We start from the raw sequence: 27,312 nt of genomic DNA, 5'->3' as shown, positions 1-27,312 counted from the left end.
CCTTACTACAACACCTAGAGCGGGTGCTCATTCTCTGACCTGATGTGTTTGTGCTGCATTCAATATGTATATTTTATAAATCGTATGTTGGCGGGTCTCGTTGCCACCCTGCTGCAAGAGGGCTGGCTTTGCTGTTTGTCAGCATGCTACCACACCTTGAGGGAGTCGGATCTGTTTCTGACTGAGTCTGAAGTAGTGTTGCTGAGAGTTTTATATGCCTTTGAGTGCATAACCACAAACAAGCACCAAATGATGTGTGTTGTGTGAAGGGGAAAATAACTACATATACAGGTTATCAACAGTGATGGTTTTACTTTGCAAAATAAAATGGTGTTCATGCAGATGTAGATAGCAGCATACTGACTTTGTTTTAATATTGTTTTCCCACACTTGAGTGTGTGACCCTACAAGTGGAGATCAGCTACGTGTGGTTATGTGTTTGTACACTGTAAATAACAGATATAGTGAGAGTGGAAATATGGCACCTCTGACAACATAGGTCAGATCAAAAGAATTTGGCTTAACTGTAGCTGAATGAATGTGCTTGTTTGACATGTTTTTTTAATTTTTATTTTTTTGCAAGTCAGAGCTTTACATTCAGTATATGGAGGTGAAGTCCGGAAGCAAAACATGTTCACTTCTGTTGCTTTACACTGGAGTACACACATTCACTCTTGGTGTCATCCCTCTGTCTTCTTGATCTGCTGACCTTGTACTCCCTTAAAGCAGCATAATGAAGGTTGTCTGCATCTTGGTGACCCTGATAATGAAATATAAGAATTGATTGCCATATTAGTGTGTGTGTGTCACAACTGATAAGAGACAAGTGTTGAGAGCAGGCTTAGTAATGCCTATAGGATAATGCAAATCAATATAAACGTCATGTGAAAATATTTCCCTTTGTGAAGATTTTTATGTAAATTTTTTGTTGAGCCTGTGAGAGGTGTTAAGTCTTGTTGTGTTCCTGTATTTCAGACGGAGGACAAAATAACAACAGTATCTCCAAATATAGAATAAAAAAGTAAAACAGCAACAAGAAGTCATCACAATCAGTCCACACAGCGGTATGTATAACTTGCATCATACTGAATTGCATTGCATCACCCACTCTGCTCTGCTTATGTGTTATAAAATATGCTGCAGGTATAACAGTGCAACATACGTACTTCTGTATTTGGAGCTGAGGCAGCTGCAGATCTTGCTTGAGAGTCTAGTTGAGACAAAAGACAACAATAAAAGCCATGTTCAAAATGCAATAAGATGGAGGCGAGATAATTCATTTAACTTAGCTGGATTCTTTGGACCACATGTAGTAAACCAGTTCTTCTAATGTATCTATTACTGCATTGTGACAGAATTAAGGTGCTTTTAGATTAGCTTTTATCCAAAGGGACTTACAAGTGAGGGACGCCGCTAAAGCTTCAATCCAGTAGGAGACCCTGTTTTCATTTTCAAGCTCAACGTAAAAAACTCTTATCTATAGCACAGACATTATGTATGTTAAGTGTATCTTCTTCAGTTTACAAATGAGTATGTTAAAATCTGAACGTATGCTATCTGTGTTACTTCAAGACATTTAGGCTCTGAATGTTGTTGCCATTACAATATTTTTCATTCACAGAACAAAAAGCTGTGTTGACTAAGCAGTTTTACTTAACATCTTTAAATTAATCTAGATGTCCAAGTCACATGGTGGAACACCAGCAACTTAGTTCTTTACTGTTATTCAACATTACGTATATTGAACACACTATCAAATATAAAGTTTAGCCCACCTGTGCATTGGCAGCTGTTTGTCTTGTACATTCTATATGCTGTGTTAGCCAGGAAAACAGCCAGGATGGTGGTGAATGTCAGAGCTCCACTCAGAAAATACAAGACAAGAGAGTCCGCCTCATCTGCAGAGAGCCAGACATGAGGAGACATTACAGAGCATTTAGATTTGCCATCAAATCTGATTATAAAGTATTCACCACTGTTTAACAAATGTGACACTCTTTGCTAGAATTGTAGTTACCTTTGAAGTCCAGCTTGGTTCCATTTCCAAACAGTATGTGTCCACATGAGGCAACAGCACAGTAGTAGGTCCCAGCATGAGAAAGACTTCAGGTTCTTCATTGGCAAGTTGTAGACACAGGTGTGTGTTTGTGTGTTGGGTTTCCTCTCACACTGATCATTCCTGTCTCCATGGGTGTAAATGATTCTTGGTTGAGAGTCTTCAGAGCTTTTGAACCAGTAAACACTGTGTTCTCCATCACAGGTCTCAGTGTGTACTGTACAGTTGAGAGTCACAGAGCCTCCTGGCTGGATGGTCTCAGATTCTGACTGATGGACCAAAGCTTGATTGTTCAAACCTGAACCCTTTACACTGACAGTAACGCTCTCCAAAAATTCAAACACATATGAATAGCCACTTATGCAGTGGTAAGTTGCTGAGTCTGAGATTTGCACCCCTGAGATCTTCAGATTATTTTTACCAGTGGCAGTTTCCAGGACAAAGCGTGGATCATTCTTAAATTCATCACTGAGCGTGCCATTTTTCTCATGCTTATATAATTTAGACATCATATTTGGTTTCTGTCCCAGAGTCTGTTTATACCAATAAAACCTGACTGCTACTGTGTCTTTATAGAAACATTCCAGCGTCACGTCTTCGCCAACATTAACTGATTTTAAATGTGAGGATGATATGTCAAGAGCTGTCATATCAGCTGAGGAGAGACCGAGCAAATTCACAATTAGTATTGTAATATACATAAAGATTGGCAGAGCATATCAAAAATATTGGAAAAAGAGTCAAAATGCACTTAGAAAAGGAACAACTTACCCATTCTCCCCAAGAGCAGACATGTCACATATAAAACAAACATTGGAGGTGTCATTTTGTTGGAATTGCCGTGGTTAATTGAGAGAATCTCTGTGCGTCCTTCTACTTTTGAGAGACAAGACTGAGTTTTATTGGCCAATCAGAAATGACTCTGCATGATCACATGACACACATCACAGTGCCGCCCTACACTGTACAATTTGGTCTATGACAAGATTTGCAGGCAAAGAAGTGAGACAGAATTGGAAAATACAGTATGTTTTGAAGAGGGAACGTGATTAGAATTTATCGAGGGAATGTGCACATCATTTATATTGTTCCCGGTTCAGTTTGTAAATGAAACCATCACCAGCCTCTTTAGATAGTGTGGTAGAATTTTCTGCACTGAATATTAAAGTAAAAGGGTCTTGCAGTCAATAAGAAGACTAAAATGTCTCAATATCTTAAGACTATACAAAACTGGTTGTGACTGAATGTGTTGTGAAGAGGAGGGACAAGGTAGCCAGCCATCATCAAAAACACCCCTCCCCTTCATGTTGCCCCCATTACACTGCCAAATATCTGCTGTTTCTTACCGCCTTCAGAGGATACACGTGTTACACTTGTATTTTCTACTTTGTGACATATTAATCCTTACATTCATGCAAAATAACAGAGATTTATTTTTTAAAAAGTATTTTCCTTCATCAGTTAGAGTCTGTGATGTTGCAAAAGACACATTTTAGCAAAAATGTACAGGTTGAACTTAAGGCCAGACGGTTTAACATAGTTTGACCTCTGACCTCCTGATGGTAGCATGTTACAATATTCTTCTCCTAAGACATCTTCAGTGCTGGTACAGTTGAAATCACAAAGGAGATGCAGTATATAGTGCCTTACTTAGTTAGAGCAGAATGATTTGATATGCCAGCGTGGTTATGTCCCCAGTAAGAGCCTGAATGTTCATTTGGCAGCCATATTGCCCACCCCTTTTGCACAGTGTCTAAATGGAGGAAATACTATGTTCTTTTATTAATGACAGTCTTCTTTATACCAATAGATGGATTTTTTGGATGTTATTGTGTTGTGGCTTAGTCCACTCTTTCAGTTAGGGCAATCGTGTTGGAGCTGAGTATGCATTGTGGACCTGCATAACACTGTATGTCCTCTTTCTCAGAACGCTGATGTAGCACAAAGTGGATTTCATGAAAAGCATAACAAGATCAAGTGTGGGTGTGCACATTTTAGGGAAGTGAAAGTGTGAAATGGGTTTGGATCAGCAAAACAAGACTAAAATGAAAGCCTCACTCAAAGCTTCCCTCAGAGCAATATTTACATGAGCTAAGAAATAAATCAGGATCTCTGAGGTATAGGTATGTCAATTGCTATTTCAGATTCTCTTACTTATATGCATGATGTGTTTTCTGTATTTGAGATATGATGTTTGTTTCTCAAAGTCCTGTGGGACCAGACTTGCTGAAGTGTAAGATGCTGTGGCCTGAGGCTACAGGCTAGTCTTCCTGTGTTTAAGCTCTGCTGGGACTTATGTTTCCACCAATGGAAACTTATACTCTGTAGCTCACACCACCTTCACCACAGGAGTGAAAGGCTAACGGTGAGAGACGGCGGTAGATTTGAAGGTGCTACCTGCGCTTGCGCTTCTGGTGGAGGAAGATATTTATAGATTGTAGGGGATTTTCATGAGCCTGCTTAGTCTATATCTGTATCTAGTATTATACTGTTTGAACAGAGATGCTGATCTCTTTGACTGACACTCTCAGAACATACTGGACATATAAAAACTGTAACCAAAAACACATTTTATTTTATTTCAACATTATTTTACATTTTACATTTAGTCCATGAATAGCTGTTTTCTTGCGACAGTGCCTGACAAGAAAGAAAGTTAATCTACATCACTCTTTTCTGCACTTTACTCCAGAGTATACACAAACACTCTCCGTGTTGTCCTCTTGACGATGCTGTTTGCTGTTTCTTTTCATACTCAGAGCAGCATAGTGGAGAGAGTCTGCATCTTGGGTCTGTTAAAGACAAAATAACAATTATGTGAGGACATATTGTACTAGTAGAAAAAGATAAAATAGCTGGTCATTAAAATCTTGTTTTGTGACTCAGTAGGTAGTTATTTGACCTACCATGGTGTCAGAGGCGGGAGAACACGTCAGATGAGAAACAGTTCCTGCAAATCAAAATATATGAATATATGAATGATCGAGCCAAGTCAATACAGGGACATTTTATTGATTTTGAAAACCTTACCTTTGCAGACAGAGCACAGCTTTTTTTTCATCTTGTACATGACGAAAGCCAGGGCAAGCAGCACGGTAATGGAAACTGCTAATGCCAGACTTAAGCAATACACCAGGAGAGGGGCGACTTCAGTAAAACCATCTAACATTGAGTCAAGAGAGGAGAAACAATAGCTTACATCTATTTTCTATGTTTATTTTTGTGGATATACAGTCATTGTGGTTAATTTAATGGCTATTTTTCAGGTTTGAAGGAACAGTAAAATGTAATATCAGCTATTACCACCTACCTACAATCTTTACTCTCGTTCCATTTCCAAAAACAATCTCTCCACAGGATTCCAGAGCGCAGTAGTACATCCCAGCATCAGAGGAGCTCGCAGACTTTATTGCAAGGTTTGAAGTGCAATTTTTCACCTGCGACTTTGAACTTGAACACTGTCCTGTGCTGGGGTCCATGACTGCAGGCTGAGATGCACCATGTCTGAACCAGTAGAGGCTCTGATGTCCGTCACACAGTGATTTAGCGTGCACTGTGCAGCTCAAATTCACGGAGTCCCCTGGCCGAAGTGGCTCCAACTCTGGCTGATGGACTGTAGCCTGGATGTTGGACGATGATGTTTTGACATGAAGGAAAGCTCCTTGTCCAAATTCGATTGCATTGAACTCTAAAATCCCACAGAAATATGTTGCCGAATCTGACGCTTGAAGGTCTTTGATTGTGAGATGGTTGCTGCTGTCTTGATTTCCAGAGACTTGAAACCTATCTTTATACGCAGGGTAGATGTCAGCTTCTGCTTTGTGCTTCATGCGAGTTGATATGATCTGAGGTTTGCCTCCCAAGCTTTGCTGGTACCAGGAAAGGAAAGTTACAGCATCATTTTGACAAAAGCACCGCAAAGTTACATCCTCCCCAACTTTAGCTGTTTTGACCCCACTGTCCTGAATGATACCTGGTGTCTTGTCAACATCAGCTGGCACTGGACCTGCGTAGAAATGCATAAAATGATATTAATCATACTTTTCAAACATCTCTCTCACTAAGAATTATATTGATACACATAGTGAAAGTGAGAAATTGGTGTGAAATACTCACAGATTTGACTGATAAGCACAAGAAAAATGTAAAGTGGCATCATCTCTGAAGCTCTGCAGTCTGTGTCCTGTGTGATGACGGACGCACCCAACTCTTATAGGACACGAAGGCTGTTTGTGATTGGCTAAGCTGACTTGCTTGGTTTAGAGTCAGACTAGCGATTTGTTCTTTTCCAAAAGATCAGCCTGATCAGGTGACTAGAGGTGTAATTTTGGTTGATTTTTGGTGACATCACTGTTGTTATACACTGGGGGACAGTAGGCGTGACATGTTTGTATTCTATCAAAAGGAAATTCTCCTAAGTCCACTCATGGGGGCGTATGGTTGGTGCATGTCAGTGTTTGTTCTCCACAAAATGTGCAGTGCTTAGAGATCTGGATGTACTCATATGATTATTTGTGTAAGAAGGCATGTGTTTAAATGGTTAACTGGGTTGAAAGGCAGTGTGTAGGTGAGACAAAGAAAGAAAACAGAAAACAGGTCATGTGATTTAACCCATCTAAAATACTTAAAATCAATTTGTTGACAATTTAGATTTATAATTTATAAGCTGTGGTTGCAGGCTGGTCTTCTTCATCATTCCAGTGATACCCCTCAGGTTAGATGTAGCATTTGTTCAAACAGTTCTACTTAATGGGACGCCCCATATACACAGCATCATCATCAGTCCTCCATTTAGGGGAAACCACTTATAATGACTGTGTGAACAGCGTTTCACAAAGCCATGGTTTTTGTTCTTCTGATGCTTCTTAACGGCAGACCACATATAATTTAATGTTGCGTTACTGCCCTCTAATGTAAATTTTTCTGTACCTAATCATGAGGCGTTATGTTGCATGTTGTGGTTAGCCCTCAATGTCAAGTGCAGCATGGAGAATTGTCTGTCTGTGGAAAGGAAAAAAGAATGAATGGAAGAAACAGAAGACAGGATCATACAACATCCCAAGCGCACAGCCAGAACGTATTCTTTTACTGGTTTGATCAAACAGTGTGTCTCTATGGTCCTCTTGCTCTTCCTCACACATTTCTCTTGACTACACATTGCTACTCTTCACTTTGATCATGAAGGTGACTACTACTATATAGAGTATATATAGTAGGCTACAATATATGTAGTAGAAAGAGAGAGAAAAAGGCGCAATTACAAATCCGTCTGCTACTTCAGCACCACGGACAGCGTCATGGATTCATCAATACACAGCACAGTCACGCTACTGATATTTCAGAGCCATGGTCAGGGCCATAGATTCTAACCTCACAAACCTCAGTCGGATAAATAATCAGGCAGACTATACTTTCATATTCAACTAAACAACCCCCCTGCTCCTGCTCATTCTCTGCTACTGGGGGATGGAGAGGGGGATGAAAGGTTAACAACGGGGTGTAGCATCCCTGCCTATTACACTGGTTATAGAAATGGTAAGCAAATTTCAGTATTCCAGCTAGTCTCCACACTAGTTGCTGGTTACCCGGAAACTAAGGTCCACATCTACCAAGCATTATATATACTGTCTTAGAGAACATAACTCCTGTGTTGTGGACAGTGAACTAACATTATTTATTTGTATTTTGCTAGTCACAAGTCAGATTTTCAGTATTTCTTTTTTTTATGTTTTATCATGCCCTACTACAACTCCTCTTTTGCAGTCTCTTCCTGACAGATGTCCTTTTGCTGCCCACACAGCTGTTGATCATATAGTTGTGTATGGTAATGCAGTTCCAAGTAAGAGGTCATTTAAAAGCATTGCCAAGTACTGCAGTGTATTCTTGTAAATCCTTCAACAAGGAAGTTAGCAGTAATTTAAAGAGCACATTACTTGTAGAATATCACTCAAACATATAGAAATACTAGTGTTTTCCTCTAAACAGTAGCAGGCTATAGTAGGTTGAAAAGTTGCCTCCCATGAGGGCCTCATGGTGCTTGATTGTAACACGTGGTCACTGCAATATGCACATGTGTGTATATAATTGTGTAGGGGCTTGTGTTACTGTTGGACTGAGAAAACAAAGGTGTGATTGTTGTCAGGTATTTGCATCTGTTCCAACACTATAAATACAATTAGTTATTTTTTTGTCTAGTTCCCTCCGCCTTGCCCTTGCAGATGTAATGGCGCTGTCAGCTCATGCAGCAGGAAGAGGCTGCTGCATGTGATTCAGATATGTCTTTTGATGTTTGTGGTCTGTTTATACATATATGCCTTAGAAAAAAAACTGTGGTAAAAGATGTACGACTTCTGACTCAGTAGAGACGAGGCATTACTGACCAACACTCTTCTCACTCAAACCCATACTTCCTGTGTTTTGCAAAGCAACAGTGGGACAGTTTATTGTTCACTGTTTCTCAGACAAGTCAAAGCTGAAATGGAAAATAGAACCTGCCATAGCCGACATGTTTTAAGAACGTGTTTTATTTTTAATGTGACCGTATGGTAAATTAACAGAGGAAGCAGCGTCATATGTCAAAAGCCTTAACTTGAAAACACATTTAACGAGGAGAACCAAACAAAAACGCATTATTGAGACTTGTGTACTGTGGTACACTGCTCTGCACTTCGTCTGGCTTTCAGCGTCATTTGGAGCTACGTGCTCATTACTGTTGTGTCTCTGTGCTGCACCAACAAACACGTGGGTGGAGAATTCTTTTTACTCAGATCATCTTCTGATGAAGTGAGTCACTGTAGAAAGTGATGTTTAACCCCAAGCTTTTCTTTTCTTTATTCAAAACATACTACAGACATAAAAACCACACATTTCATCACGTGTTCTATAAGACAAGTACGTCCAGTGTCTTTAACTGATTAAAAGTAGCTTCTCCTTTCACCTGCTTTCCTGATGACAAATACAGAAAGCTGTCATTCAGAGGTCATTTTGTGAAATGACAGTTCAGAAAAACCGTAGTTTTGATTGTCTGCGTTTAACTGGTCAGAATAAGAATCAGAGAATAGATAGAATAACCAGCTTTATCACATATGTTTTAGTCTGTTCCATATCCAAACCATATATTATTTCAAACTAATAGCATGCCATTGCACCAGTTTTACAGCAGAACTCCATGTTTTAAAACTAAATCTAGACCTCCATGTTCTCTCAGACTTCATATTGCAGAGTTAATGGAGCCAGAGAGAGCTACTACTGCTGCTGCTGTGTGGTTCTGTGGTTCTCTATATCACAAAGTATCTTTTTAATCTAATCTCACTCCCACAATATCAACTCTTTGTGCACAAATGATAGAGTATCCTGATAGAGTTTTTTGTTTCATGCAATTCTTCATTTGTTTCCTATTATATATCTCCTAACTGATGAAAATAGGTCAGACAACACAGAGCGCACCACATATCTGCAGCCCACTGTGGCAACACTGGACTGTTTTTTTCCACTATGCTTTTGGCATTAAGAAGTGAATTCAGGTCAGTTAGGGGCAAATGTACTTCCTCTTTACAGTTAAGCACAAAGAATTAATGGCTTTTTGTGGTTTATATTGCACTGTGAAGAATTTTATTTGTTTAATGTGTTTCTCTTTACAGTTATATATTTAAAAGCAGGAACTGTAGAGCATACCAAAAAAAATGTGGTTATACAGAAGAAAAGCCAGCCCCCCGAAAGACTTTGTCATAAAGCTCCTCCTCCTCCTTCCTTTATAACTGCTGTGGTGGCTGTGAGTCAGCTGGGTCCACGATGTGAATGCCTATTTGTCTGTACTTTTTAGTTTATATGAAGTTAAAAGTATGATTTTGTGCATTTTATTTTGAAAGCTGTAAATAGACATAAGTGTAAAAATATACATGGAAATGAGAAGTTGAAAGAACAGAGACGTGTATTGTGACGGCCAGTGGAACAAACAAACAGCATCACAAATACAACCACATAGACATCCTGTCAGGAGGAGGGGGGCAGATGCGAATTAGGGGCTGATAAAACCACTTCGGTTGAACTCGATGTGAGAGAGCTTGACCAGAGCGGGAACTCAGAAGTGAGAAGTTTTTTTTTCTCTCTTCTCTTATTAGTCATTTGGCTGCAGAGCCACTGACTTTACAAGAGAAACAACTTCAGAGCTGAATAAGACAGGAACAATAGAACAATAACTCAAACTTAACATGAGTTTTTGTTTGTTTTCTGAAACAAGGATAGAAAAGGTATAAGTAAGTAAGTAAGTATAAGTTTGTGTCAGAATTGGTCAGGTTTGAATAAAATCACAAAAGGCTAGCTGAATTTCACTGACAACAAAAAACTTTTCATCCCCCCATTGAGTGAACTGGACTAAAGTCTGAATGCTGAAAAACAAAAAGATGATAACTGCCTGTATAATGTCATGTTGCTGTCATGGTCCTGAGGTGCCTTGGGGGCTTGAACAAAAGGTGTGTGTGTGTGTGTGTTGGGGGGGGGGGGGGGGTATTTATGTCAGTCGACCACAACAGTACCTGTAAACACATCACTCTGTGGGTGGATGGCTGTGGCGTGTTACGCACAAACAAGACCCACCTCACTCATTTCTGAAGTACACTTCCTCCGCCTTTCTCTGCTTTGTATTAGCTTTAAATAACTTACCTTTCTAACATTAGATATCTGGTGGTGTTCATGACATGGTGTGATCACTTAAGCAACATGTGTTTAGGTAACATGATGTAGCGCATAGATTTTTTTTTTTATTGTTGGTGGTTTGCCTCCCCCTGCTGAACAAGAGCTGAACTGTATGCAGTTACTGAATAGAAACATCCAAAGCCTTATGTTTAAAGAAGCATTCCACAGACAGTAAGATTTTATTCATATAATTTTTGCTATTTTTATTTTCAGAATATATTTTAAACTTTGCAGTTAGGTATATGCAAGATTAAAGTTTATCAAATGCATTAAACAAACATAAATTGATTGATCTCATATCAGATATCAGTAGTTAACTGATGTTACAGGATTTAGAAAGAGAGCAGCAGCAGTCAGGTTTTGGTGGGATCCAGGTCTTCCATTCTAAATCCAGAGTTAACTGTCTATTCCTCTGTGCTCCTCTGCCTCTTGGTCTTGGTTTGCTCCTTTTTGGAGTCCAGAGTTATGTACCGTGAAGCATCAGATCCCGCTTTCTGTAGAGAATAAGAGAGCTACTGTAAATTCTGAATTATGAGATGAGTTTACATACAAATAAATGTAACTTGTGTTGCAAGGATTTTTATTTAGCTAACCTGAGTGTCAGCGGTGTATTCTGGGGTGCTCAGCTGAAGATGTGACCCTTAAAAAAGCAAGTTAGCAAAAGTCTCATACACAGTTAAATCAGCACTCTGTAACTTTTGGTGAGCAGCAGCGGCCTCTGCAGCTACAAGTGGTAATTACAGGTCACTGGTACATTGAATTCTGTTTGGCCCAGAGTTCAAGTAAATACAGGTACTAGAAGCAGAGCTAGCTTCTTCTGTGAGTGACGTAGTGTTGCATAGTGTCATGCACTTTACACAAGCATTACGAGGGAGGTCATACTCACTCAACCTAACTTACATAGGACAAGAACAGCTGTTTGGGGCACAGAGAGGAATAAAAGAGGTTTTTCACCTGGCCATGTTGTAGATGAAACCGATTAGGATGATGTTCAAGATAAGAGACAGCACAGCTACAACCATGCATCGCAAGATGGGTGGAGTGTCACACTGTTCTCCTGTGAAGTGAAAACGCAGTGTAAACCAAGGAAAAAGAGAGAGAAAAAAGAAATGGCCTTGATTTTGTATATGACAGTCTGTCTATTTCTTCTCTTTAAAATTAAACATTGTACCACCTTAGCAAAGGATGCAGACATATTAGTTGTTTTTAAAAAGATTTTTATTTAAAATTAAATTAAATCATATTTTATGGATGTACTTGTTAGCTATATGTTACATGAATCAACAATGTAGGGATCCAGTTGAAAATAATAATAAAAAGGTGTGCTGCTCACCTCCAACATCCAGTCTCGTTCCTTCCCCAATCAGTATCTGTCCACATGAAGCCACAGCACAGTAGTATGTTCCAGCATCAGACAGGCTCACATTCCTTTTTGGTAAATTGTACACACAGCTCTGTGCAGGAGACCCAGACTCTGTACCTTTCACACACTGAGTGCTGCTGTGTGTGTGGACGTACATGATTCCCAGGTGGGAGCTTCCTGTGTCCTTTTTGAACCAGTAAACACTGTGTTCTCTGTCACTGGTTCCAGTGTGCACCGTGCACTTCAGAGTCACAGAGTCTCCTGGCTGTACAGAGTCGGACACCGGCTGCTGGAGGAAAGACCTGCAACTGGACTCTGGAAAGAAATAAGATGTTAGAAAGTACCATACAGAGGAAAAAAGGACAACATGAAATGCAGATAGTGTGATTAAAATACAATTAGCAAATTACCTTTTAAAACCAAAAATGTTCCATTGTAAAATTCTGTGACTGCAATACTGGTTTGTCCACAGTAGTACATGGCTGAATCTGAGTCCTGGACATTAGAAATGTTCAGATGATAGAATCCTGTTCCAGTATGAACTGAAAACCGTTTGTTGTCTTTAAACTGCTTGTAGAAGTTGTTGGAGTGAGGTGAAAGTCTGTAGAAGGAGGATATTATTTGAGGTTGTTCCCCTGCAACCTGCTTGTACCAACACAGATGTTTGGCACTGGAAGCGTAGACGCAAGGTAAAGTCACATTGTCTCCGATGTTAGCGTAGAGCAGAGCACCGTCTGAGAGAGAAAGAGAAATGAATGACCATTTAAACCGTTTCTTTAAACAGTTTCAAAAATCTTCTCTCAGACTTTGGAATTCCAAGGTGTCCCAGTTAGATTTAACATACCAGGAATTAACTTGAAAATTTTACTTACAGGCTCTGAAGAGGTGAATTACGAGCACAAAAAACTTGTACATCTTTCACTCTCCAGTGTTCAGGTTCTTCCAGTGTAATGGGGTCAAAGACAAAAGCTACACCTTCAGCGGAAAATAGTCTTTACGCAACCCAAGTAGCACAGATTTGTGGGTTTCAATGCTCATACAAGAGAGAGGAGAGAAGCTCTGATTTGAGATAGTTCATCTGACATATTTCTCTGATTTTGCATAAATATTGGAGTATTTAAAAGAGTCCAAACATCAACCTTAGGTAACCCAAATGGATTTTTGAAGAACATCTTCAGCCGTTTTTGGTTGACCTTTGTTATGCTCCTGTGGTTTGGATGTGTGAAGTTCACCAGGCTTGTGTGTACTAACATTCTGCATCCCCTTGTGCATGCAAATGATGCTTTACATGTCTTTGTGGACAGTACATAACATATGTGTTTTCACCCTGAACCATGTAGTTTTAACATGTTTTCAAATCAATTATTTGACAAACAGGAAGACAGCGTAAAGACTTGAGGACTGGAATGACACTGGCAGCAGTGTTCTGCATTAGCTGACACCATCTCATGGACTATGCACAGACCTGTAAAGACACTGCTACAGCAGTCAAGTCTAGTAAAGATAAACATGTGCAGTAGACAAGGCGAAAGATAACCATGGCCTGTACCAAGAGACAGGTGGTGTAACGAGATTTTGTTTATGTTGTGTGGTGACAACCAGACCATTGATGCAACATTGTCAGAGAAGGATAGCTGGTTGGGGTGAGAGATGAAAAGCAATAGTGTGAAAAAACAGAGGGGTGTTTTTTTTTTTTCTTTTTTTCCTCGTCACTGTGTGAATAGCACGTACAGACACACAGCACAGCCTCCTCCCACTGCCTCTCTCACACACACCTAAACAACTACAGCAGTGAGACTAAAAGCAGAAGTGCTTGTCACTTTATCTTTTCATGTGCTTAAAAATTCTGCATGATACTGTAAGATAAAATACATTTTTTTTGTATTGTGCTGACAGAGTGAGAAGAAAAAAAAGAGATGTATCATAAAATTGCACACAGAGTAATAATTGAAGCAGCACTGGTTGTCACAAAGAGGAAGTCCCAGAAAAAGCTAGAGAAAGCTGAATGTGCCAAACATCCTGTAGACCAGCAGGTGTCAGTGTAAACCTAAAACACAATCAAACCTGAGGGCTGCACCACGGTCACCTGCACCCTCATAATGGGTAAACAAGTCAAATATAAACCCACATTTCCTGGCGTGTTCTTGTCATGTGACGGCCTCACTTTTTCTTATGATTGGAAACTTCTGCTTTGCCTTTTCTCGATGTTTTGGTGTATTAGCATCTTCAACACTATGATGTCTATGTGTATGCACAGTGTGTTTTTTTCTGGAGAGAAGCACATGTACACCTTTACCTCTACCTTGTACTTGAAATACACAGAGCTACAGATAATATCACAGGGGAGCATAGAGAGTGAAATAAGGAGTGATCCCTCTGCTTTGCCCTTGCAGACGTAATGGCGCTGACAGCTCATGCAGCAGAGACAGGCTACTGTGTGTGACACAAATATGTCCTTTGATGTTTGTGGTCTGTATATATGTGCACTTTGGAAAAAAAAAAAACCCTGTGGTAAAAGCTGTACGCTTGTTGACGCAGAACAGACGAGGCAGTACTGACCAACACTCTTCTCACTCAAACCCATACTTCCTGTTTTGTGCAAAGTGACAGTAGGATGGCTTAGTCGTCACTGTTTCTCACACAAGTCAAAGCTGAAATGGAAAATAGAACCTGCCATAGCCGACATGTTTTAAGAGAATACGAGCAGACCATATGATCAACATTAAAAACAGGGGCAGTGCCATATGTCAAAAGCCTTTGCGTAAATAACAACAAAATGGAAACACATTATTGAAACTTGTATATCGGTACACTGCTCTGCATTGTGTCATTTCAATGTCATTAGGAGTTACGTGCTCATTACTGTTGCGTCTCTGTGCTGCACCAACAAACACGTGGGTGGAGAATTCTTTTTGACTCGGATCATCTTCTGATGAAGTGAGTCACTGTAGAAAGTGATGTTTAACCCCAAGCTTTTCTTTTCTTTATTCAAAACATACTACAGACATAAAAACCACACATTTCATCACGTGTTCTATAAGACAAGTACGCCCAGTGTCTTTAACTGATTAAAAGTAGCTTCTCCTTTCACCTGCTTTCCAGATGACAAATACAGAAAGCTGTCATTCAGAGGTCATTTTGTGAAATGACAGTTCAGAAAAACCGTAGTTTTGATTGTCTGCGTTTAACTGGTCAGAATAAGAATAAGAGAATAGATAGAATAACCAGCTTTATCACATATGTTTTAGTCTGTTCCATATCCAAATCATATATTATTTCAAACTAATGCATGCCGTTGCACCAGTTTTACAGCAGAACTCCATGTTTTAAGCCGATTTTTCAGCCTTTATACTGAGAGTTAGAGGAGCCAGAGATAGCTACTACTGCTGCTGTGGGTTCTGTGTTTGTCTACATCAAAAATATTTATTTATTTTTAAATTTTGAGTTTTTCAGCTTTTATTAGATCGTGACAGTGGAGAGAGACAGGAAATGAGGGGAAAGAGCAGGGTAGAGACATGCAGCAAGCCCAGCTGGGAGTTGGGACCAGGGACCGGCTGCTCATGGCCTGCACCTATAGGTTATGCACCCTATCCATTCGGCCAACAGGTTGCCCCTCTTATTATCTTATCTTATCTTACCACTATTACCACTCTGCATAAAAGAGTAGCAGTGTATTTTTTGTTTTTGCAGGCAATTCATCATTTGTTTCCTGTAGTCACTTTGTTTCTCATACCCGATGAAAGTAGGTCAGGCGACACTGAGCACCACACTGAGCACCACACTGGGCTGCAGAAATACCTTGTGGCAATACTGGACAGTTTTTTTCCACTGTGCTTTTGGCATTAAGAGGTGAATTCAGGTCAGGTAGGGGTGACTGTACTTCCTCTCTAGCTCTCTACAGTTAAACACAAAGAACACGAGAAGCAAGAGCAAAATTTAAAGACGAGAATTTCACTATTTACAGCTTTAATGTTTCTCTTTATATTCATCCAGTATATGTTTAAAAGCACGACCGTGAAGGTAACCTATGCTAGAATAAAACAAAATATGTGGTTATTAAAGAGAAAAAAAAAAACAAAGCCAGCCCCCCAACAACTTCATCATAAAGCTCCTCCTCTTTCCTTTATAACTGCTTTGTTGTACATGGAAATGAGAGGTGGAAGAGGCATGTATTGCAAACAAACAAATAGCATCTCAGACACATCCTGTTAGGAGGGAAGGCAGGTGTGTGTGTGGGGGTGGTGTGTTGACGAAACCTCTTTGGCTGAGCTTGACATGACATATTAAAGGCAAAGGTGGTCGCACATACATTGCCACATGTACCTTGATCATAAGATGTCCTTTGGTAAAGCTGCACATCACTCTGTTATATTTCTACTGTCCACGTTTTGATGTACTCTTTAAAAATACTTCCTCTGGATCCAAGGTTGCTGGGTTGTGAAGCTTGGGAGGGGGGAAGAGAGGAACATTTTGTGTTGATAAAGGGTTGTTGATGGAAATATGAGCTGATATCATTGGAGTTTTCTTGATTAGAAAATTGTCTGATATGAGTTGAATTTTCCCGTATCTAATATTGATTTTGCTTCAGGGTCTGCGTTGGGACCTCGCTCCTAAGCAGGGGGTGTAGGCTCGTAGGCCTCAAGCCCAATATTCTGTTTGGTTGCTGGGATCTGGAGAGTGGCTCGATAGTAGTGTTGGCTGACACCTTTGTTGGTGTGACTGCTCACCCATACACACATTATTGATGAACTGACTTCATACTTTATTTAGCTCAGCATGTTCTGAACAAACAGAACACCCCTCATTTGTGTCTGTCTTTGAAATCTTCACATACACTTCCTCAGCCTTTCTCTGGGTTGTATTAGCTTTAACTTATCTTTCCAATATTAGCTATCTAATGATCTTGACAACAGTTGAGCAAAATGTGTTCATCATGATGTAGCACTTAGGTCATTTCTATAGCAGGTGGTCTGCTGCCTCCTGCTGATCAAGAGCTGAACTGCACACAATTACTAAATAGAAGCGAACAGGGCCTTATGCTGAATTTAAAGGGGCCTTCCACCAAGATGAGGCTCAGTTTGCATGTCATGAAAAGAACTACTCAGTCTGTGAAAAGTCTGAAAAAAAAAAAATAATAATCCTGATTTCCTGGAACTGTTAGAAGATTCCTTAAGTCATAGTCAGATCTTTTGAGTGATATGTTAAATGTAGAAACCACTGAGAGAATATACCTTAAACTTAGCAGTTAAGCATATGCAGGATTAAAAAGTATTTAAAAACACAAAGTTGATTGATCTCATTGCAGATATTGATAATAAATGAAAATACAGGGCTTACAAAGAGAGTTGCAGCATTCAGCATTTAGTAGGTTTGACTTGATCAAACAGCAAATTTCACTCCAGTTCTGTCATTCTGACTCCAGAGTAAACCGTCTCCTCCTCTGTGCTCCTCTGATTCCTGCTCTCTTGCCTCTTGCCTTGTCTCTTTTTAAAGTCCAGAGCTACGTAGTGTGGAGCGTCAGATCCCTCGTTCTGTAGGAAATAAGAAAGCTGCTGTAAACTATGGGAGTCTGCATACAAAGGAATGTAACTCAATATTGGAGGATCTTTTTTAGCTAACCTGAGTGTCACCAGTGTATTCTGGGGAGCTCGGCTGGGGATGTGAGCCTTTAACAAAAAATTCAAATTTTATTATCTAACCAGTCATCTGTCATTGGTAAGCAGATGTCTCAGAGACAGATACCTCAAAATCTGTGTAAATAAAACCAAAATTATCTATCTTACTTGATACCACTAAGAAACTTGCTGAAATTTGCAGAATTGACCTTTGCTTTTATTCTTATCAAAACAACAGACCGTCTTCTTCTGCTTGATATTAATGAATTTACCTGGAGACTGCGAATATATTCTCTTGGCCATTTTGCAGACAATACAGATTAGGATGATGTTCAAGATAAGAGACGCAAGCAGAGCTTGCACACATGTACCACTGCATGACAGGGAGAGTGAAATACTGTTCCCCTGTGAGAAAAGAAAAAACAAAATACTATGTAGAAAAAATAGTAAGAAAGGAGAAGTGGCCTGGATTTGTATAAGACACCTAGCAAAGGATGCAGACATATTAGTTCTTTTTTTTTAAAATGATTTTTATTTTAAATCAAATTAAATTATATTTTATATATTTTTATTTGTGATATTAGCCATTTGTTACATGAATCAACAATGTAGGGATCCAGTTGAAAATAATAATAAAAAGGTGTGCTGCTCACCTCCAACATCCAGTCTCGTTCCTTTCCCAATCAGTATCTGTCCACATGAAGCCACAGCACAGTAGTATGTTCCAGCATCAGACAGGCTCACATTCCTTTTTGGTAAATTGTACACACAGCTCTGTGCAGGAGACCCAGACTCTGTACCTTTCACACACTGAGTGCTGCTGTGTGTGTGGACGTACATGATTCCCAGGTGGGAGCTTCCTGTGTCCTTTTTGAACCAGTAAACACTGTGTTCTCTGTCACTGGTTCCAGTGTGCACCGTGCACTTCAGAGTCGCAGAGTCTCCTGGCTGTACAGAGTCGGACACCGGCTGCTGGAGGAAAGACCTGCAACTGGACTCTGGAAAGAAATAAGATGTTAGAAAGGACCATACAGAGGAAAAAAGGACAGCATGAAATGCAGATAGTGTGATTAAAATACAATTAGCAAATTACCTTTTAAAACCAAAAATGTTCCATTGTAAAATTCTGTGACTTTAACATCGGTTTGTCCACAGTAGTACATGGCTGAATCTGAGTCCTGGACATTAGAAATGTTCAGATGATAGAATCCTGTTCCAGTATGAACTGAAAACCGTTTGTTGTCTTTAAACTGCTTGTAGAAGTTGTTGGAGTGAGGTGAAAGTCTGTAGAAGGAGGATATTATTTGAGGTTGTTCCCCTGCCAACCTGCTTGTACCAACACAGATGTTTGGCACTGGAAGCGTAGACGCAAGGTAAAGTCACATTGTCTCCGATGTTAGCGTAGAGCAGAGCACCGTCTGAGAGAGAAAGAGAAATGAATGACCATTTAAACCGTTTCTTTAAACAGTTTCAAAAATCTTCTCTCAGACTTTGGAATTCCAAGGTGTCCCATTACGATTTTAGATACCCGTAATTTCAATAATTTTTAGCTTGAAAAAAAAAAAGTAACTTACAGGCTCTAAAGAAATGAACCAACAGAACATAAAACTTGTACATCCTTCACTCTCCGGTGTTCAGATTCTTCCAGTGTAATGGCAGTTTCAGCAAAGGGGTCGAAGACAAAAGCTACACCCTCAGCGGAAAGTAGTCTGTATGTAACCCAATTAGCACAGATTGGTGGGTGTCAGTGCTGGTACAAAAGGAAGTGAGAAGCTCTGATTTCACACTTATATTGAGATCAAACAAGAAATTTGTATGACAGCTGTTCTAAACCCAAATGGATTTTTCATTTGTGGTTGACCTTTGATACAGTTTTTGTGGTTTGGATGTGTGTGTCAGTTTTATAAAGTGCACCAGGCTTACATGCAGTAACCCTCTGCATCCTTTTGTGCATGCAAATGATGCTTTACATGTCCTCCTCCATGTCTCCCATTTCTTTGAGCATTACACTGGTTGACCTGACGGGGGCGCTAATAGCTCTGTCACTTTTTTACTAGGAGGGATGTTTATTGTTGCTTTGTTTTTTCTTTTATAAGGTGCATCCATGTATAGCACCGATCAACAACAAAGCAGACCAAAAGCTCACAGATGAAGTGAAAATGCTGTGAAAGTGTGTAGAGATCTTTTTCTGTCATTTTGGACTTTTTGAGCAGTGGTCATCCTGCAAACAACAAAGCGATTCAAATCCTTTATTACATAAAAAGTGCATTAACAAAACAAACAAAAGAAACAGAAGGCATATTAAAAGACTGTGGGCACAGTGAACAGACCTGCCCAGACCATCTGAGAACCAACAGACATATTTTATTTGACAAACAGGAGGCCAGTGTAAAGATTTGAGAACTGGAGTGATGTGATCCACTTTCTTGTTTCTTAGTGAGAACACTGGCAGCAGCTTTATGCATTAGATGCAGCTGTCTGATAGACTTTACACAGACCTGTAAAGATGTAAAACCCACATTCCCTGGCATTTGTGCAAAGAGAGACATGCCCCTGTTGCAATGAGGCATTGCATAGCACCATAGCACATAGCACCAAGATTCCTGACGTGGAGCTAATTTGATGGAAAAGCGGGATCAGTGATCACATGGGAGCATCGTCACTAAGTGATCTTGTTAAGGAAGTCTGAGTGTTGTTCACAAAGTAAGAATAAGATATTTTGTTGTTTTTAAATTCTGAGTTAGTGGGAGCACATAGATGCTGGACAGAAGATACTTAAGAATGGAGCCTTGGAGATCTCCACATGTGTGTTCAGATGTGTCAGATCCTAGTTTCAAAGACACATGAAGATCCTGTCAGAGATCATTGTACTGTATGTGTGGAGGATTATATGTGTATTACACCTACATTTTACACAGTATAACATTTTATTTAACAAATTATATCATTATGTAACACATTTACAATTCTTTCATAATATTTCCATTATACATTAATGACGCCTCCAGTTATGAGGCTGTATGCAAAGACCTGTAAACATTCTGGACCAGGCCACTATTGTGGTATCTGGAATGAAAAGCGGCTCAGTCATACGTGTGTTGTGACATATAGTGACAGTGAAGAGTGACACAGTCGCAGGTCTAATCTCACTCACTTTGTCAAATTCATAGTATTTTATATTTGCTAAAGAAAGTGACTTTTACACTTCATTTTACTCTTCATAGTTGAGGACAAGTAGTTTTTCTTTTCCTTTTTTTCTCGTCACTGTTTTGAGTAGCATGTACAGACACACAGTACAGCCTCTTTCCTCTGTGTCTCTCACACACACCTAAAAACATAACAGCAGTGAGACTAAAAGCAGAAGTGTGGGTCACTTTATCTTTTGTTTAATTATAATTTGAACATTATTGGTAACTCAGTGTCATGCATTTAAAAAAGTATATATATACTATATATAGATATATAGATAAAAGATGTTGCTGCATTATTTGTATAATGTCAACACAGAATAAGGAGGGAAAAACAGATCTATCATTATTGCACACAGAGTAATAATAGTAGTGCAGTATTAGCAGCCACAAAGAGGAAATGCCAGAAAGAGTTAGAAAATACTGTTTCACTGCTCTGTCATTCCTGTCATTATTCATATAGCTATTATTATCATTATTATTATTATTACTACCACTACTTACATGTTGTCCTTCTCTTAAGCCCACCCCCTATCCCCCATCCCTCTCTGTCTAAACTCCCACCCCTCTCTATCTAAACCCAACCAATTGAGGCAGATGTCCGCCCACCCTGAGTGCAGTTCGGCTCAAGGTTTCTGCCTCTTAAAAGGACGTTTTCCTTGCCACAGTCGCCTAGTGCTTGGTCATGGTGGGATTTGTTGGGTCTCTCTCCATAAATTTTAGAAGATAAAGAGTACGGTCTAGATCTGCTGTATATGTACAGAGCCTTGAGATAACTTCTGTTGTGAATTGGCGCTATATAAATAAAATTGACTTGACTTGAATGTGTGAACACCCCATAGACCAGCAGGTGTCAGTGTGAATCTACAACTCAACACAATCAAATCTGAAGGCTACATCTCAGTTGTCTGCACCCACACAGTGGGTAAACAAGACAATATAAAACCACATTTCCTGGCATTTGTGCACAGCGACAATTAGTACTGATTGAAAAGACTGATTGGATTGTGTCTGCTTTTCAATTTGACAGCCTCAGTTGTTCTTATGTTTGGAAACTTTTGCTTCACTTGCCTTTCTTTTCTTGATGTCTTGATGTCTGAACATCTTTAATAATACGGTAGTTATGTGTAAGCACAGTGTGTTTTTTCTTTTAGTGTTGGATAAGACAGCAGAGAAGCACAGCTACACTACTATCTTGTACTTAAAATACACAGAGCTACAGATAATAGCATAGAGAGTGATGTAAGGAGTGACCCGGGACTAAATTTAGTTGCAATTGCAATATAGACATTAATACTTCTTCTTAATAATTAATGATTGAATAATTTAATTCATTTTAGAAAAAAGAAACATAAAAGATACTAATATTATCCTACTGTTCTGGTTCTGCACCCTGTACTGTAGACTGTACAACTGATATGCAGGGGGGGGGGGGGTTACACCCAGGTACACCCCCCTCAAATCTACACCCTCCTGTCCTCATCTTGCTGTCCAGTTGTTGTCTTTCCTTTTCATCCAAAGCCAGGATTTCCTTGCTTGTTGGATGAAGCAAACCCTCGCTGCCATCCTCTTCAACAGACTGGCAGGAATTTCATTTATGATTGTGGTGACACTTAAAGTACTATCTGCACAGCACCTTTAATTTAATTCAGCACTGCTTAGCACTGATGAGGATAGTACCGTTTATCTGTAATTCAGACTGATGTCCAAAGTGTCTTCTGAGGGTTGCTGTAATCGTTCAGTATCGCTTTAGACATCCACTTTGTCTTGTCCCAAAGCTACAAAGTTAGGAACGTGCTGTGACTTTTTTCCTATAATTGCTGAAAACTGACTGACTTTATTTTCCACTGATGGAAAGACTTAAGATGAAAAAGCAGAGCGCTTGTTTGAAAGAATGTCAAAGCACAAAGTCATCATGACATAATAGTCTGTTGTTTTCCTGTTATTTTAGCATTTTCAGGTCAGTATCCTTACATGGTCGTTAGTTATTTTTGTAGTGGTTTGTTAAAAGGTCATCTGACCCCTCTCTAATGCCAAAAAGCAGCCATGTGTGCAAAACAAAAACTGCACCGGAAAAGTTTGTACTGCTGAAAAAAACACAACACATTTGACATTCTTAAACTCTGACGAGAATGATTATGGAACGGTAACCCACAAATATTTTTGTTCTCTGAGATCATACGATCTACTCAAATTATACAACATAAAGCTTTATAAATTACAACTGTCATTTCCTCGATGACATTTTCTTTTCGGACACCAGAGACCTAACAGGTTGTATTTATAGGCCTGATTCTGAGAGGTCTTAGGGGTTTGACACTATAAGCTGTACTTCATCTTCTGAGAAGACTTTAAGTTCCTTTTGAGGTTTGTGACTTCCTATTATCGTACATATACGCCCATAAGGCTAGTTCTGGGTCATACAGTAACATAACATGACAGATACCTCATCAGAATCTGACAAACAGGTAAGTAATTTCTTTGTGGGGAGGGGGGCCGTGTGTTTGTACAAGGAGGTCAAAGGGAGGAAATTAGAGGTCATTCATTTCAGCCATTTCAGTTTCACAGTCAGTCTTGTGAGTCAGCCACATGTTCCATTTTTCACTCATAACCATTTTTAAGACTAACTGAATGTTCATTAGAAATAGGTGATGCTTGATTATTTGTTCTTTCTGCAAAAGTTAGATTTTGAGACATAACATCAGACTTTATATAGTTTTGTCTTCATGCAGAGTTTGCATCAGCAGCAGAGTAGTAACCACAAATGTCTTTAACAGGATATGCCACAGTTAATACAGTATGCTTATCAGTAATTATGTGTGGTTTTGATTTTATTACAGAATGTGGGACTCAATAACATGCAGATAGTTAAATACCGGTGATATGTTCTGTTAGACAATCAGACAGGGTAACACATACACTGGTAACCTTGAATAGAATTGCAGAGAGGATGTGGGAAATATGAAAGATAAGACTGCAGAAAAATGCAGTGGCACCAGAAAGATAGCAAACTGAATTAGAAATGCCTTTTTCTGAGAGAATAAACTGCTCTACGGTGGAGCTGCTTTGAAAAGTACAAAAAAAAGGTTTTGCTCAACTTCAGGTTCACATATAACGTACTGAATACACTCAGTTGTCACTACCTAAAACGAATGCGGTCTAATACAACAGCCCTGCAATAAATCCTCTGTAATTGCGGGGGTACATTGGAGTTTTTTTTAAATGAAAAATATTTTTTTCTCAATGTTTGCAAAGATGTAAAGCTATTAGAAGGTGAACTTGCAATCACAACTGTAATTGGAATTGTTATACACTGAAAGAAGCATATCTGCAGTATATAATCTTCAGTGTATGAGCAGCCACACTTAAAATGGGTGAGATGGTTTTAATTTGTGGCTGATTGGTGTATGTTATCATGATTACTGTATACACAGAACAGCCACAAAGTCATATATGCATACACGTAACCAAATACATCTTGATTTTTTTGTGCTAATTATTTGCTTTGGTAATGATTTTAGTTCTTTAGAGGTAATTGACTGATAAAGTCAACTTAATGCAAAGTTTTTAGGCTTCAATAATAGGTTTATGTTTTGAACAGCCTATGAGAACCAATACATTTAGCACCTGAGGTGTGAAATATTGATGATCAGCTGACTTTGCCACTTCCTTTCTTGTTTATACCATAACTATTCTTTATCTTTTTCTATTTATATGCATATTGCTGGTCTATAAAGAACTAAGAAATGATAAATTAAAAGTTAAGCCATTACTTATAACTTAAAAACAACTTTTAAGTGTTGATTTTTTTAAAAACCAACATGCACACATCATTTGCATGCAGAAGCCTGAGTCAGCTGGAAGAATAACACACTCATTTTCATCTCAGCCTGCTTCTGCGAAACGCAATACAGTTTATGACAAATGTGATAATGTGTTTGAGACTACAACACGACTTTTGCATAATTAGAACAACCACAAACTGTGAACATTAGACATTTTAGAAACCAGTCTTTTTCTGTATATTTTTTATTTACAGTGTTGCTTCAAAACAGATCCTATCGCTTGTATATAAATATCAATTGCAAATTGCATGTTTAGTTTTACAAGCTCTAATCTCTGTTGTAGATCTCAGCAGTGTGAAGCAAAACGCAAAGCAAAAGTTAAAGGACCAAGACGTTTCCCTCCACGATGGTAGTCTCTCCTTACAACCAGACGGTCAATAACAGAACCTCACCAAACGAAACAGAGTTGAGTTCTTTGAATTTTTTTACCATTTCCCTCCATGGCTTGTTCTCCTCTATCGGCATCATCGAAAACCTCCTCATCATCGGAGTTGTGGGCTTCCACGTCCGCCGCTCTGTCATCAGCATCTGGATCCTGAACCTCGCAGCCTCTGACCTGCTGGCCACTTCTTCCCTGCCCTTCTTTACCCTCTACATGGCACGAGGCAACACCTGGACGTTGGGCGCAACCTTCTGCCGTATCCATTCCTCCATCTTCTTTCTCAACATGTTTGTCAGCGGCTTCCTGCTGGCGGCCATCTCTACGGACCGCTGCCTGGTTGTGCTGAGACCCGTCTGGGCACAGAACCACAGGAACACCCAAATTGTGGGGAGGATATGTGGGGTGATTTGGGCCTTGGCTGCGATCTGCACGATCCCCTTCTACATGTTCCGTGACACCATTCACCTATCCAATGGCAAAATTCTCTGTTACTACAAATATGATCGATTCCTCCCACAGGGCTCATATGACCAGGAAGCTTTACGTAAGCATCGCAAAGAGGCCTTGGCCTTCATGAAGCTCTTCCTAGCCTTCCTGATCCCTCTACTAATCATCATCCTCAGCTATGCTGCCGTGAATTCCAGCTTGGCGCGCAGAGGCTGCCGACGCTCTTTCCGTTTTGTTCGACTGGTAGTGGCCGTGGTGGTGAGCTTTGTACTCTGCTGGGCTCCGTACCACATCTTCATCATCATAGAGGTGATGTCTCCCAGTGGGCATCCTGCACAAGCGTTGGCAAGCAAGGCCCTCCCAGTCTCAGCAACCATTGGCTTCCTTAACAGTGTCCTCAACCCCATTCTGTATGTGTTCAGCTGCCCTGACCTGTGTAATAAGATTAGACATTCCCTGGGCGCGGTGATGGAGAGTGTTCTGGCTGAGGATCTGGCAGAGCTGGCCCGGCGCCGCAGCACTGCTCGCAGCTCCATCAGCACTACAGAGGTTGTGATGAAGCAGAGGAATTCCATTGCAACCCCGTGTTTGAAAACAGAGCAAGAGCAGAATGCAAGCGAGTGAATTCTCTAATAGTGGCCAGGTTTTCACTCACCTCAACTGCCTGCATGAGAGATATTCCCCCTGTTTTATAACTATAAGCTCACCTTATTGTAGCAAGAAACCCACCAAGTTTCTGATCTGCTCCAGTTTGAATTTGCTGTTATGCAATTTAATCTGTTTATCTGTTGTCTTTTGGGGATAATGTACATTCCAAGGCTTCACTCTTAGCAGTACAACAATATTTTATACTCATCATTCTGCTGTTGCAGACAAATACAGTTTTCATTCACCTCATGCTGCTTTCCTAATTCCCTTCGCAACTTTATGTTCCTAATAGGCTTTTAATTTATAACATAGGTGAGAGGTATTCTTTTTCATTGATGCCGACTTGCTAGTTTTTACAGTGGAGTAGTTTTTGGACACTGTTGTACTGATGGAGTTCGTGGAGTTAGTACATTTTTACTGTGTATCATCCTTCCTTAGTACTTCTTATTCAGCCTTTAGTAGGGATTATTTGTGCTGGCCAGACCCTATCATGACCATTATTTCAATACTGAATCCTGATTTCATGGCACCTCAAAGTGTTTGATGCTTGATTGATATGTAGATATATCGTTGCTTCTTTTGTCTCTCGCTTGTAAAAAGAGTTTGAGCTGTGAGTCATAAGCATGAGGTCTCTCACTAGATGTTATCAGTAGCTGTGGGAGCTGACACAAGCACATTTGTGAATTTCCTCATTGTAAATATAACCAAAAATGGATGTCTTAAATGTTATATTTTACATCTTACTGTTCCTTCGAGCAATATCTATACTTTTTAATGTGGTAAAGTGGCATTTTAAACATTAATAAACAAAAAGAAAATCACTCTGGTGTTGCAGTATGACACCTCCTTTGCAATTAAAGAACCACAATCATGCTTGTGTTTCCGTGGTGATTCACACCAGTTCTTTTGCCAGTAACTGACAGCAAACAGGTGAGAAAACATGCATCTTAATTGTACTGAGTTATAAACTTAACAGTAAAGAACAAATTGAATTTGAAATTTCCATAACTGTTTATTTCCATACACAGGTCAGTCTCTTTAAAGCAAACATCTTTAAGCAAATTCCAGGTCATG

The 27,312-nt window shown here is 39.6% G+C and overlaps 4 protein-coding genes across 7 annotated transcripts; 1 reads left to right on the top strand and 3 right to left on the bottom strand.

Moving 5' to 3' along the window:
- Nucleotides 1-416: 416 nt before the first annotated feature.
- LOC108877144 (uncharacterized) lies at nt 417-2,993 on the bottom strand. Its single transcript, XM_018667101.2, is given in 6 exon segments — nt 417-760; nt 1,167-1,210; nt 1,776-1,898; nt 2,018-2,099; nt 2,101-2,711; nt 2,828-2,993. Coding segments are annotated over 6 exon segments (1,041 nt in total). The 5' UTR covers nt 2,883-2,993; the 3' UTR covers nt 417-634.
- On the top strand, nt 948-26,982 carry LOC108877143 (prostaglandin D2 receptor 2). Of its 3 annotated transcripts, none has more exons than XM_018667099.2 (2): nt 948-1,064; nt 25,045-26,982. In XM_018667099.2, the coding sequence occupies exon 2, from the start codon at nt 25,108-25,110 to the stop codon at nt 26,212-26,214; it is 1,107 nt and encodes a 368-aa protein (XP_018522615.1). In that variant the 5' UTR covers nt 948-1,064; nt 25,045-25,107; the 3' UTR covers nt 26,215-26,982. The 3 variants fall into 3 exon arrangements, with proteins under 3 accessions (XP_018522615.1, XP_018522616.1, XP_018522614.1); XM_018667100.2 differs by lacking the exon at nt 948-1,064 and adding an exon at nt 4,042-4,179; XM_018667098.2 differs by lacking the exon at nt 948-1,064 and adding an exon at nt 23,269-23,384.
- On the bottom strand, nt 4,610-6,777 carry LOC108877146 (uncharacterized). The gene is made up of 5 exons (XM_018667103.2): nt 6,173-6,777; nt 5,367-6,062; nt 5,087-5,218; nt 4,963-5,006; nt 4,610-4,848 (listed from the first exon to the last, which is right to left on the bottom strand). The coding sequence occupies exons 1-5, from the start codon at nt 6,213-6,215 to the stop codon at nt 4,723-4,725; spliced, it is 1,041 nt and encodes a 346-aa protein (XP_018522619.1). The 5' UTR covers nt 6,216-6,777; the 3' UTR covers nt 4,610-4,722.
- On the bottom strand, nt 10,727-19,462 carry LOC108877145 (uncharacterized). Of its 2 annotated transcripts, none has more exons than XM_051069097.1 (6): nt 19,303-19,462; nt 12,524-12,847; nt 12,084-12,428; nt 11,705-11,807; nt 11,344-11,390; nt 10,727-11,244 (listed from the first exon to the last, which is right to left on the bottom strand). In XM_051069097.1, exons 1-5 carry the CDS (start codon nt 19,343-19,345, stop codon nt 11,351-11,353), a joined length of 855 nt encoding a protein of 284 aa, XP_050925054.1. In that variant the 5' UTR covers nt 19,346-19,462; the 3' UTR covers nt 10,727-11,244; nt 11,344-11,350. The 2 variants fall into 2 exon arrangements, with proteins under 2 accessions (XP_050925054.1, XP_018522618.1); XM_018667102.2 differs by lacking the exon at nt 19,303-19,462 and adding an exon at nt 12,986-13,417.
- Nucleotides 26,983-27,312: the final 330 nt, after the last annotated feature.

The sequence above is a fragment of the Lates calcarifer genome, unplaced genomic scaffold (assembly GCF_001640805.2).
Source record: "Lates calcarifer isolate ASB-BC8 unplaced genomic scaffold, TLL_Latcal_v3 _unitig_5844_quiver_765, whole genome shotgun sequence".
NCBI classification, from domain to species: Eukaryota; Metazoa; Chordata; class Actinopteri; family Centropomidae; genus Lates; species Lates calcarifer.
Note: the sequence above shows the minus strand (reverse complement) of the source record. Positions and strands in the feature narration are given on the sequence as shown.

What these genes read in the sequence shown, in the direction of transcription:
- LOC108877143 (XM_018667099.2), top strand. Translation starts at nt 25,108, where the DNA reads ATGGTAGTCTCTCCTTACAACCAGACGGTCAATAACAGAACCTCACCA.
- LOC108877146 (XM_018667103.2), bottom strand. Translation starts at nt 6,215, where the DNA reads ATGATGCCACTTTACATTTTTCTTGTGCTTATCAGTCAAATCT. An exon ending in AACGAGAGTAAAGATTGTAG is followed by an intron (nt 5,219 to 5,366) that starts GTAGGTGGTAAT and finishes ACTCAATGTTAG; the next exon opens with ATGGTTTTACTGAAGTCGCC. An exon ending in CTCCCGCCTCTGACACCATG is followed by an intron (nt 4,849 to 4,962) that starts GTAGGTCAAATA and finishes TGTCTTTAACAG; the next exon opens with ACCCAAGATGCAGACTCTCT.
- LOC108877145 (XM_051069097.1), bottom strand. Translation starts at nt 19,345, where the DNA reads ATGTACAAGTTTTATGTTCTGTTGGTTCATTTCTTTAGAGCCT. An exon ending in GGTTCATTTCTTTAGAGCCT is followed by an intron (nt 12,848 to 19,302) that starts GTAAGTTACTTT and finishes TTTCTCTCTCAG; the next exon opens with ACGGTGCTCTGCTCTACGCT. An exon ending in AACGAGACTGGATGTTGGAG is followed by an intron (nt 11,808 to 12,083) that starts GTGAGCAGCACA and finishes TTCACTTCACAG; the next exon opens with GAGAACAGTGTGACACTCCA.